The sequence below is a fragment of the Lactuca saligna genome, chromosome 5 (assembly GCF_052625555.1).
Source record: "Lactuca saligna cultivar CGN05327 chromosome 5, ASM5262555v1, whole genome shotgun sequence".
Lineage (NCBI taxonomy): Eukaryota > Viridiplantae > Streptophyta > Magnoliopsida > Asterales > Asteraceae > Lactuca > Lactuca saligna.
In genome coordinates, this window is record NC_136421.1 from 237,221,506 (window position 1) to 237,234,835 (window position 13,330).

Below are 13,330 nucleotides of genomic sequence, written 5' to 3' on the forward strand. Positions count from 1 at the left end.
AGTAAACATTTAAGTGAGACTACAGCCATAAGACACACACATACATGAGTTTACGGCCGTAAACTCATGTTGGTGTCATTTGGAGGGTTTAATGGCTTGATTGGACTTGGGGATTGTTGGAATGGATTTCTAAAATGCCTTGGAATGGATTGAATGAAATTATATCACTTAGAAGGGAGTTTACGGCCACACACTTGGAGTTTACGGCCGTAAACTCACCCATGGTCAAGAAAAATTGGTTTAAGGCACAAGGAGTAATCACATGTGATTCTAACTAACATTCTAAGGCTTGGTATAAATTTTAGGCTTCAATTAATAACTTTATATGAGTTTACGGCTCAGATCCATACCTTCTAGCCGTAAACTCTAATATGGTTAAGGAAAATTAGTTGTTGATGTTTAAAACACTCATATGTAATTCTAGGAATTTTTCCAAGCCTTAAGGGTGAATTAGGGGCATTTTTGGCATGTCTTTATGAGTTTACGGCCAAAGGCTATGTGCTTAGGCTGTAAACTCCAATATGTAAGGTATTTGATGTGTTTAAGGTCTCTAAACCATTTTTAGTTGATTCTAGGATTTACCACAAGGCCATTGGTTGAGTTTCAAGGCATTTGGACATGTTTTAAGACACTTAATCCCCATTTTAGAGGAGTTTACAACCCAAGCACATGCCTTGGCCGTAAACTCTTGTTTGTTCCCCAAAATTCATGTTTAATGTGTTCCAAGTCCAGATGTGCAAGCCTCAAGGTCATATCTAAGTCCCAACTATGATTTGGAAGGGTAAATTTAGCTTAAAAACCCCATTTTGAGGAGTTTACGGCCCAAGCTTGATCCTTGGCTGTAAAATCATGTTCTTGGTCCCAAAACTTAATTTAAACATCAATTTGAAGGCTAAAGGGGTTAGATAACAAGTTAGGGATGTTACCTCTTTGATTTGGAGCCTTAAATCTTTGTTTTTAGACCTTTGATTATGGATGAGGAGAGAGGTTGGAAGTGTATATGAGAAAATGGCCAAAGGCTTCAAATGGAGGCTTAAAACACATTATATAGTGTCATAGTTTTGGACACGGTGGAATTCTACCCGATACCGGTGTTAGGCAAGGCTTTTGGTTGTACCCGATTAGGTTGTCGTAACCCGATATGGTAAATTCTATAAATATTCCGATCACTAAAGTGGGGTGTTAAATGATATCTATATGTGTTAAGACACCCATTAAGTCATTTTGGATCCATACAAGTTAATGACTTAATTAAACAGAAGATCGGAAATCGAATTTGAAAACGACGATTGGTTGCGTGAATTGTACTACGAAAGAGTTACAAGAAATGGTACGGAAATTTTGGGTTGTTTCATTATCCCCCCCGTTAAAGGGAATTTCGTCTCGAAATTCAAAGTCTAAAACACAAGACAAGATACAAATCATGGATCTGGAAAGAGTTGTGGATACTTCTGTTTCATTGAATCTTCCCGCTCCCAAGTGAATTCCGGTCCTCGCTTGGCATTCCAGTGAACCTTCACTAACGGGATGCAAATTTGCTTTGTTTGTTTGACTTCTCGATCCATGATTTTGATCGGTTCCTCCACAAAGTTGAGATTTTCATTGATCTCGATCTCGTCTATGGGAATTGTTAGAGTTTCATCGGATAGGCACTTTTTGAGATTTGAAACGTGGAAGACGGGATGAAAATTACTGAGTTCATGAGGTAAACAAAGTTTATAGGCAACTGGACTGATCCTGGAGAGGATCTCAAAGGGTCCAATGTACCTAGGGTTTAGTTTCCCACGCTTACCATAGCGTACAGTGCCTTTATAGGGCGAGACTTTTAACAGGACACGGTCTCCAACCTGGAATTCTAGTGGTTTCCGACAGTTATCAGTGTAATTCTTTTGGCGATCTCGTGAGGCTTTCAGTCGGTTACGGATTTGAATGATCTTTTTGGTGGTTTCGCTGATGATTTCAGGACCAGTGAGAGCACTGCCGGGGACTCAACTCCTGGCTACTTGTGTATCCCCCACCTCGGCCCAACACAGAGGGGATCTGCACTTACGGCCGTATAGGGCTTCAAACATAGCAGCCCTAATGCTAGTGTGATAACTGTTGTTGTATGAGAATTCGATCAAGGATAGATGTGTGTCCCACGACTTTCCAAAGTCAATGACACATTCCCTAAGCATGTCCTCCAGGGTTTGGATTGTTCTCTCACTCTGTCCATCGGTCTGAGGATGATACGCTGTGCTCATATCTAGCTTGGTTCCAAGGGCTTTCTGAAGGGACTATCAGAATCTGGAGGTAAACCTGCTATCTCGATAAGTGATAATAGATCCAGGTATACCGTGCAGTCGAACTACCTCCTGGATGTAGATTCGCGCGAGTCTTTCCATCTTGTACGATTCTTTGATCGGAATGAAGTGAGAGGATTTTGTCAAACGATCGAAAATTACCCAAATGGTATCGTACCCACTAGAACACTTGGGCAGTTTGGTGATGAAGTCCATGGTAATCATCTCCTATTTCCATTCGGGGATCTCGGGCTGTTGGAGCAGACCCAAGGGTTTCTGGTGTTCAAATTTGATGTTGGCGCAAGTCAAACACTTGCCTACGAAGGTAGCTATCCCAGCTTTCATGTTTGGCCACCAGTATTGTTTCCTGAGATCCAGGTACATCTTGTCCGAACCTGGGTGAACAGAGTATTTGGTCTTATATGCCTCCTCCATGATAGTCTCCTTGAATCCTCCGGACTTTGGAATCCAGATTCGATCCATGAAACAATAGACTCCGTCACTTCTGATCTCAAGGTTCTTTTCCATTCCTCTCAAGGTTTCAATCAACATGTTCTCAGGTTTGAGTGCTTCCAACTAGCCTTCTGGGATTTGCATGGGTAGGTTGGAATGGATGGTCATCGTCTGGTTCTTCACCTTGAGGCCCACGCTATCCTTTCGGCTAAGGGCATCTGCTACCACATTGGCCTTACCGGGGTGGTAACGGATTTCACACTCATAATCGTTGAGTAGTTCTACTCATCGCCGTTGCCTCATGTTCAAGTCTTTCTGATCAAAGATGCGATGCAGGCTCTTGTGATCAGTGAAGATCGTGCACTTGGTTCCGTAGAGATAATGTCTCCAAATCTTCAATGCAAAGACTACGGCTCCTAGTTCCAATTCATCTGTGGTATAGTTGACCTCATGTGCTTTCAACTGTCTTGAGGCATAAGCAATCACTTTTCCTCTTTGCATAAGCACACAACCCAAGCCTTGATTAGACACATCGCAGTAAACAACGAAGTCCTCTGTCCCTTCGGGCAGGGAAAGAACAGGCGCGCTGCATAAGGCTCTCTTCAATGTTCGGAATGCAGTTTCTTGTTTATCACTCCAACAAAAGGGTACACCTTTCTGTGTTAGAGTGGTTAAAGGTTTGGCGATTTTGGAAAAAATTCTGGATGAATCTCCGATAGTAGCCGGCGAGACCCAAGAATTGACGAATTTCTGTGGGTGTCTTCGGTGCCGACCAATTCTCTATCGCTTTGATCTTGGAAGGATCCACATGAATTCCCTCCTCGCTTACCACGTGACCGAGGAAAGTTACCTTCCGTATCCATAATTCACACTTGGAAAATTTCGCGTATAGCTTTTCGGATCTAAGGGTCTCCAACACTAACCTCAAGTGTTGCTTGCGGTCTTCTTCGCTTCTGGAGTAGATGAGGATGTCGTCAATGAACACCATAACGAACTTGTCTAAGAAGGGACAGCACACCCGGTTCATCAGATCCATGAACACAGTCGGTGCATTGGTTAGACCGAAGGGCATCACTACGAACTCGTAGTGTCCATACCGAGTCCTAAAAGCTATTTTGGAAACATCATTTTCCTGGAGTCGTAACTGATGGTACCCTGATTGTAGGTCTATCTTTGAAAAATAGCTGGCTCCCTGGAGTTGATCGAAGAGGTCATCAATTCGTGGAAGAGGATATCGGTTCTTAACGGTCAACTTGTTCAGCTCACGGTAGTCGATACACATACGAAACGATCCATCTTTCTTCTTGACAAACGGTACCGGAGCTCCCCAGGGTGAGGAACTCGGTCTAATGAATCCTTTACTGAGCAACTCATTGAGTTGACTGGATAACTCCTGCATTTATGTTGGAACTAATCGATACGGAGACTTTGCTACGGGGGTAGCTCCAGGAATTAGGTCAATACGGAACTCGACCTGACGCTCGGGAGGAATTCTTGGAAGTTCTTCGGGAAACACATCTGGAAAGTTATAGACTTCGGGGATACTCGCGAGGTCTATAACTTTTTGTTTCTCGTTGATCACATGGGCTAAGAATGCAATGCACTCTTTTCATAGGAGCTTTAGAGCTTTGATGCAGGAAATGATACGAAGATTGGAATTGGGTTTATCGCCATAGATTACGAGAGTTTGATCTGAGGGAAGGTTGAGACGGATGGCTTTTTCGTAACAAAGGATATCAGCATGATTGGAACTCAACCAATCCATGCCAATGATAACATCAAAGCTCTTAATGGAAACGGGCATGAGATCTATAAGAAATGAGTGATCATTTAGGGTAAGCGTACAACCTATGAATAAGTCGTTAGCGCTTTCTTTCTCACCATTAGCCATCTCGACGGTAAACGTTTCCGTTAGTGGTTGAGGTTTATGTTTTAGATTACGTTTGAATGCATGACTAACAAAAATCCTTTCAGTACCCGAATCGAAAAGAATACTAGCATATGAGTTGTCGAGAAGGAACGTACCCGAAACAACAGTGGGATCGGCAACTGCTTCCTCCCGTCCCATGGTTAGAACACTTCCGGTATTATCAGCAGTTGACTTCTTGGGACAGTTCCTTTTAAAGTTTCCAACTTCTCCACAGTTGTAGCAGGCTTGACTAACACGTGCTCCAGATGATTGGTTGGCTGATTGGATAGGAGTTTTGCAGAATCGAACTGTGTGCCCTTTCTTACCACAGTTGGTACAGGATAGTTCTCGGTAGGGACCAGGATTGTGATGGTATTTGCACTTGTCACACAGAGGAAGATTACCAGCATATCTACTAGTAGGAGTTGGAGTTGTGGATCCCACAACAGAAGCAGCAGCAACAGGGGTAGTAGCGGCATGGACTGCTACAGTCTGCTGTTTCTTGGAAGATCCTTGAGAAGATTGACCCTTCTTCTTCTTCCAAAATTTTCTCTTTTTGCCACTCCTTTGAGTCGGCTCAGAAGTGGTAGTGATTTCCTTAACGTCATCGCTGTGATCAATCAGAGTTTGAGCTAAAGTCTTGGCACTATCATAGGTATCCAGAAGAGCAGCCAAAACATGACTCTTTGTTGGTTGGGATAACCCCCAAATGAACCTTTCAATCTTCTTGTTCTCAAGAGTGACTAATCCCGGGCAGAGAAGTGCGAGATCATCGAATCGGGAAGTGTATGCAGCAATGTCGGAACCTTTCATCTTCAGGTTCCAGAGCTCGTGCTCTAGTTTCTGCATTTCACCACGAGGGCAGTACTCAACAATGAGGAGTTCTTTCATGGCTTCCTAGCCCATGGCATTGGCTATGGGTAAGGTCAGAGATTTGACTCGGCCATTCCACCAAGTCAAGACTTTATCAACGAAGGTACAGGCCGCGAACTTGACCTTATCAGATTCCGCGCAAGCACAGATTTCGAAGATGGATTCGATTTTATCGAACCATCGGGATAAAGAAATGACACCTCCAGCGCCATTGAAGGATGTTGGTTTCGCGTTCATGAAATCCTTATAGGAACCCCATTTTTGGTGTCCCTGACTAACTTCGGGGTTCTGGGATTTGGGACCACCTCCTGAACCACCAGGGTTCATTTGTGACATGGCTGCCACCATTGCAGCAGTCAGGACCGTCTGGAGTGATGCTAGGTCAAATTGGGGAGGAGGTGGCGACGAAGAAGGATTGTTGTTGTTCTTTGAGCTGGGTCTCTTTCAGGGAGGCATCTTGATCTAATAAGATCAAGAAAGAGAGGATGGTAAGTCCTCTTGTAACGCCCCGGGTTTTCTTGGTATGTTTGGTTATTTTAATTTAATTATCCTTGTATCCTGGGGTTAATTTATTTAACCAATGTCTGATTTCTTATGTTATTGGACTCTTTTGATCATCTTGTAAACTCCTTTTATTGAAGTCCATGGGCTATGGGCCTATTTGCAAAGTCCATCTAGTTAATAGTACTTAATGTGTAAATTGAATCATTTGGAACACACACAAGGAAAACACTCTAAACCCTCCCTCTCTCTCAAAAATCGTCCCTCTCTCTCTCTTTGGGATCAAGAGCAGCCAAGGGGCTGTTTGGAGCTTAATTCTTGTTCATTTCCAGCCTTGATTCGTATTGGTATGAACCTCCTTATCCTTTCTTACAACTTGATTCATAACCTTGTTCTAGTTTTATGATTTCATATTCACCTCTTCTCCTTCTTATTTTATTTGTAATTGTATGTTATACATCATCTCAATATCCTATCTTCACCCCATATATGGTGGATGATGGATCTAGGGGATTACATGTGGCAAAAGATCATGGAAACCCTAAAAGGGAGAATGATGATTTTATGTGCTTACGTTTATTTTCATGTTGATTATTATTACATCCTTGTGGCTAAATGAAATCCTAATGATCCCTAACCCTTTTTAGTACCACCATTATCATGGGGACTGAATTGGGATGATGAACAAAGGAGAAGGATGGATAAGCCAAAAAGGAATCACGGGTGGCTACGATTCTGTTTTTCATCAGATCTGTAGTCATTTTTTAAAAACCATATCTGGAGGTCTAGAACTCAAACGGACCCCAAACCAGTTCCAAAAGTTCAAAATTTGAGTTGGATAACTTTCTTAAGAAGGCCAACCTCACTGATAAGGGCTTTATCTAGGTGAAAGAATGGCATCTTTGCTGTTAGGTCTGATCCGGGTCTATTCTGATATGTCATTTTGTTTTCATCATTTCTAAGGCTTGGAAAAGGATCCAGAGTGATTCCAAGTTTCTATATGTTCCTTATATTATGAATTTAAGATCTGGAGAATATGGGGTGTTATTTCCAATTATAAATTGGTTAGAATGGATCCACACTCCATGTCAGTGGGCAGTCACCAGCTTTTGCTAGTGCTGTGATTGTCCGCAATGTGAATTTGATATCTGGAGTTTGAGAGATTCTTTTCATTCAATTACAACTCTGAGACTTTCACTTCTATGTCCTTTACTTCTATTAATTTTCTTTTGGATGAATTCTACTCACAAGTTGGGTAGAATTGGCCAACATCACTTGACTATATTGTTGGAGACAGAAGTGATACACCATTTTGTAAAATTCATATTTAATTCATATTTTGGAGTTAGAATGAGTTCTTTATAGTTGTGGAATCCAGAGAAATCATAGTTTCCTATAAAATTTATTTAAAGCTATGTTTCTGTTTTAGATTTTGGAGTAAATCCGTTTTGAACAGCAGGTCTATTTCAGAGACCTTGCTGTGATTACTCTTTTCTCAACTCATAGCTTCATTACTTCTCCTTTCTAACCTTTAGTCCTTTTTAGGTGAGGTTTTGAAGTTTGCTCAAGCTTGATAGCATTATTTAATTGTTATACATCCTTAATACTCACTCAAGGTGAGTTCTCTCACACCGTTGTATTGATGATTGTGTTTGCTAGTTAGCTCGTGTGTGATTGTTATACATCCTTAATACTCACTCAATGTCTGTGTTTGAATTCACTAAGCTTCGTGCTTACGTTTTTCCCTTATAACTTTTCATGTGTTAAGATTAAAGAGGCTAAGGCTTGACATGGAGCATCGGGACATCGCTACTAGTTATTTTGTTGGGACCTTATTATTATTATTACTTCCGCACTTATTTTATATGATTATTAAGTTGATGCATTATGTTATGACTATTTCAGTTGTTTTAATTTAATTTAAGATGCGTTTTAAAAGTTTAAAATTTTTGCAAAAAAAAAAATTGGGTGTCACAAGTTGGTATCAGAGCCACAGTTTAAGGGAACTAGGCATTCTTGTGGATGTTCTAGACTCAAATTTGAGGCTCTATAAAGTTTATTCTCTTTTTAAAAGATTTTTCAAACTTTCAAAAGACTAGTAGTGAAAGATGTCGCGGTGTGCCAGTCAGCCAGCCAAGTAAGCCTTATTTCTTATGTTAAATGTTTATGTTAAATTGTTGACTATGAATTGGATTCTACTAGTCTTAAAATGCTAGATTACACACTTATTTAATGTTAACATGTGAGAGAGATGTAAAATTAACGGCTAGAGCGAGCTGGAAATTTTGAAACTAGACGCGATTGCGAAATTGGAACTTGTGTGGATGATAGTAGAAGGGCCCCTACTGTTTGAAACTTGGTGCCGGTTTCGGGTCGGGGCAAGGTTGAGAAATTTTCGGCAAGCTGAGTGTTTCGTCTTCCTAGAAATATCTAAGCTGAATTATTTCTAAATATTTTCCTCCTTCTACGGATACAGATGGCTCCGCCTGCTCACCTTAATCAGCTCCAAATGGAGCAAGTTAGGAATATTGTCACTGAGGAATTCAATAACGCTTTCAATGAACTAATCCCGGGCGTGACCAATGACATAATCAACCAGGTCAAAGCTCTTATGGATGAGCGCCTCGCAGCTATTCTCGGGGGAGCGTTACCGGCTCCGCCCGTTCGGGATTCGGCATACTACTTCGAGAAGTTCAGCAAGTGTAGCCCTCCTCTTTGGAACGGTGAATCCGACCCAGTTGCTGCTAAGCATTTGGTGTCAGATGTTGAGGGCACCTTCATGACTGTTGGGTGTCCGGACCAGTACAAAGTTGTGATCGCCATGAATCAGCTGCGAAAAAGGGGAAAGACATGGTGGAACACCATCACCGCTCTATTAAACGAGGAAGAAGTGAAGGCCATGTCTTGGGCCCAATTTGTGGAGAGGTTCGAGGCACAATATGTGCCCAACGTGGAGCAGCAGCGGATGCAGCAAGAGTTCATGGCCTTACAGCAAACTACCGAGTCTGTTAGCGACCTGAACGCCAAGTTCTTGGAGATGCTATCTTTTTGTCCCTCATTTGCTGGGAACGAGGCCTGGTTGGTCAGCCAATACACTACCATTCTACGTACCTAGATTCGGGAATTCGTTAGCATGCAGGAGTTCCCGACTTTATCCGCGATCATGGATGCAGCAAGGAGGAGGGAAATCGAGTTGCAGACCCAGACAAGAGGAAGGCCAATGACACCTCCTCCAAGACATCCGGAGATGCCCAGAAAAAGCAAAAGTTGGGTGGTAAGTCAAGGTATGAGTACAGGCCGTCTTCAGGTCAGGGCGAGAAAAATCCGTTGATATGCTACAACTGTAAAAAGCCAAGGCATCATTGGAAGAATTGTAGGGCTCCCCCTGCGAGTGCAGTTCCTCAGATTACTTTTGCTGCTCCCGTCTGCTATCACTGCAACGAGACGGGACACAAGAAGCCCGAATGCCCGAAGTTGAAGGCTGGTAAAGGAAGCGGGGGTACAAATCCTACAATTGCATCGTCTTCTAAGGGACCCACTATGGTGACACGAGGTCGTGCTCACCAGATGACTGCGGATGAGCCGGTGATTACCGAGACAGTGGCAGGTAAATTTCTTTTTTTTTCTTTTCTCTCCTGCCATTATTTAATAAATGGTAGTTAGAATTGTTTACATGATCGTATGTGGTAAAAAAGGCACTTATTTGCTAGATTCCAAGCCTGCTGTTGTTATGTTTGATAGCGGTGCTACCCATCTTTTGTATCTCGCACATTTATTAATCGTCTGGGGTGTAGTATCGGAAAATTGGCTCACCCAATGGTTGTCGAAGTTGCCGACAACCGTACTATTTATGTCACCGATGTATCGGGGTTGCACTCTCGAGTTTTCTGGAGTTGAATTCCCTATTGATCTTATCCCTATTGCGATGCGAGAGCTCTGCGTTATCGTAGGCATGGATTGGCTTGATGCGTTTGATGCAGAAATCCACTGTCGTAAGAAGCAAGTTCATGTTCGAAACCCTAGAGGTGGAGAACTTATTATTCAGGGGGACATTCCCCGCCTGGTTATGGCTTCTTGCTCTTCTGCTATAGCACTAGACGATGTTCCTATCGTTTCCGACTTCAGCAATGTCTTTCCGGAGGAACTCCCTGGCTTGCCACCTGTTCGGCAAGTGGAGTTCCGAATTAATTTGGTGCCAGGTGCGTCTCTGGTAGCGAAATCTCCTTACCGCTTGGCACCACCTGAAATGAATGAGCTCCAAGATCAACTGCAAGAACTACGTGATAAAGGGTTTATACGGCCAAGCTGCTCGCCTTGGGGTGCTCCTATTCTCTTTGTGAAGAAGAAAGATGGATCCCAGCGAATGTGTATTGATTATAGGGAGCTAAACAAGCGCACGATAAAGAATAGGTACCCGTTACCACGTATTGACGATCTTTTCGATCAGCTTCAGGGAGCATCTTGGTTTTCCAAGATTGATTTACGTTCCGGTTACCATCAGATGCATGTTCGTGAAGAAGACATTGAGAAAACAGCATTCCGTACTTGATATGGGCACTTTGAATTCGTGGTGATGCCTTTTGGGCTCACCAATGCACCAGCAGCGTTCATAAATCTCATGAACTGGGTGTGTAGCCTGATGCTTGACCGTTCGGTCATAGTGTTCATAGATGATATCTTAGTCTATTCTAAGAGCAAAGAGGAGCATCAGCAACACCTTCGGGAGATTCTGGAAACTCTGGCAAGAGAAAGGCTTTATGCTAAATTCTCAAAATGTGAATTTTGGTTGGAAGAAGTTCAGTTCTTGGGGCATGTGGTAAACAAAAATGGTATCAAGGTCGATCAACCCAAGGCTGATGCGGTTAAACAATGGAAGATTCCGAAAACACCTTCTGAAATTCGCAGTTTCTTGGGTTTAGCCAGGAAATCAATGAATTTCGTTTGGGGCCCGGAGCAGCAACTGGCGTTTGATGAGTTAAGGAAGCGATTGTGTGAAGCTCCGATTTTGGCCTTACCCGATGGGGTTGAGGATATGGTGGTTTACTGTGATGCATCGCTTCAAGGTCTTGGTGCCGTGTTAATGCAACGAGATAAGGTGATAGCCTATGCCTCCCGATAGCTGAATCCCACGAACGAAACTACCGCACTCATGATTTGGAGCTTGGGGCTGTTGTTTTCGCTCTTAATATTTAGAGACACTATCTCTATGGAGTGAAGTTTATCATATACACTGACCATAAGAGTCTAAAATATTTGTTCGAGCAGCGGGATTTGAATATGAGGCAGATCCGATGGTTGGATGTGGTAAAAGATTATGATTGTGAAATTCACTACCACCCCGGTAAAGCTAATGTGGTAGCTGATGCTCTCAGTCGTAAACAATCTGCCGAACCGATTAAAGCTAAGTGTCTCCGGATCACGATGGTGTCGTCTTTATTAGATCTAATCCGGGACGCCCAAAAGACGGAAATACTGGAGGAAAACATCAGGCGTGAGAAGATTGGGAAAGAGTTTCCTAAGATGGAACCAGATGGGCGGGGTTTGCTGACTCGCTACGGTAGGGTTTGGGTTCCATATACCGGGGGAAATCGGAAATCCCTAATGGATGAGTCTCATAAGTCAAAATTTTCTATCCATCCTGGTGCTACTAAAATGTATCGGGACCTTCATGAGGCTTACTGGTGGCATGGAATGAAGAATGATGTGGCTCGATTTGTGGAAGAATGTATGACCTATCGGAAGGTCAAGGCGGAACACCAGAAACCGCATGGGAAGTTGCAACCATTGGAGATTCCTGAATGGAAATGGGAGCATCTATCCATGGACTTCATTACAAAACTTCCTAGAACTGCTCGAGGATCAGATACGATATAGGTGATTGTTGATCGTTTGACTAAGAGTGCTCACTTTCTGGCTATAAAGGAGAGCTCATCGGTGGAGAAATTAGCCGAGATCTTTGTTTGGGAGATTGTCTCATTACATGGGGTGCCCGTTTCTATCGTCTCCGATCGAGGCACCCGATTTACCTCTCGGTTCTGGAGGAAGTTTCAAGAGGAATTGGGCACACGATTACATTTTAGTACTGCCTTCCATCCGCAGACAGACGGGCAGAGTGAGCGGACGATTCAGACCTTGGAGGACATGCTTAGGGCGTGTGCGATTGATTTTGGGGGTAGTTGGGATGACCATCTACATCTAGCTGAGTTTTCTTATAACAACAGCTATCACTCGAGCATTAAAATCAATGTTTTGAAAACCAGACCGGACATCGAACCGGTCGTGTTACTGGGTTGATGGTTCAAGTGGTTCGACCGGTTGAACCGGTCTCAAAAACCGGATGAACCGGACGACGTCATATATATATATATATATATATATATATATATATATATATATATATATATATATATATATATATATATATATATATATATATATATAATATCATGAGTTTTAAACTTTTAAAATAAACAACAAAAACCAATTTCTAATAATTATATTTGAGTTTTTTAAAATATATTATGAAGATTACGTAAAAACTAAAAAAAAATATTCGGTAATTTTTAAACATTTGAAAAAAAAATAAAAGAACTATATGTAGTCATTTGAAGGTGAGAGATGAAGCAAGTGATTGTTTAGGCTATATATCCCACATCGACTAAAAACATAACTTGGAAGCCTTGAAAACTCCATAAAAGGGATGGAGGCTAAATGTCTAAATGGCTCACAAGCCTGATCATGGATCTCCCATAAAAGGCGTGTCCTATTTTTTTTTCAAGTATAAAATTTTATAATTTTTTTTTTCAGGCCGGTTTTCTCCGGTTTGACCAGTCCGGTTTGCTACCGGTTTTTGGTTGAACCTGTGGTTCTTACCGGTTTGCTTTTAGGCGGTTTTTTTGTATTAAAGAACCGGTTTCCTGACCGGTTCCTGGTTGAACCGGTTCAACCGGCCGGTCCGGTCCGGTTTGGAAAACAGTGATTAAAATGCCTCCGTATGAAGCCTTGTACGGGAGGAAGTGCAGGACGCCCGTTTGTTGGGGCGAGGTTGGGCCGAGGGTACTTGGGAGTACTGATATCATGCTACAGACTACGGAGAAAATCCAAGTGATTCGGGATCATTTGGTCACAGCGAGTAGTCGTCCGAAAAGTTATGCAGACAAAAGACGCTCCAATCTTGAGTTCCAGGTGGGAGATTATGTGTTGCTTAAAGTCTCCCCCTGGAAAGGTGTGATTCGATTTCGGAAGCGGGGAAATCTCGGACCCCGATTCATTGGACCCTACAAGGTCATAGCTTGTGTGGGGAAGGTGGCTT

At 42.5% G+C, this 13,330-nt stretch overlaps 1 protein-coding gene across 1 annotated transcript; it reads left to right on the forward strand.

The window, feature by feature from the left end:
* The first annotated feature begins 8,494 nt into the window (after nt 1-8,494).
* LOC145046404 (uncharacterized) lies at nt 8,495-12,997 on the forward strand. Its single transcript, XM_078994694.1, has 4 exons — nt 8,495-9,096; nt 9,192-9,625; nt 9,678-10,308; nt 12,826-12,997. The coding sequence occupies exons 1-4, from the start codon at nt 8,495-8,497 to the stop codon at nt 12,995-12,997; spliced, it is 1,839 nt and encodes a 612-aa protein (XP_078850820.1).
* The last annotated feature ends 333 nt before the right edge of the window (nt 12,998-13,330 follow it).

Excerpts from the sequence above, each read along its gene's own strand:
- LOC145046404 (XM_078994694.1), top strand. The coding sequence starts at position 8,495 with ATGGCTCCGCCTGCTCACCTTAATCAGCTCCAAATGGAGCAAGTTAGG. Across the intron at positions 9,097-9,191 it reads TTTGCTGGGAACGAGGCCTG|CAAGGAGGAGGGAAATCGAG; the intron begins GTTGGTCAGCCA and ends TCATGGATGCAG. Across the intron at positions 9,626-9,677 it reads GATTACCGAGACAGTGGCAG|TTAGAATTGTTTACATGATC; the intron begins GTAAATTTCTTT and ends AATAAATGGTAG.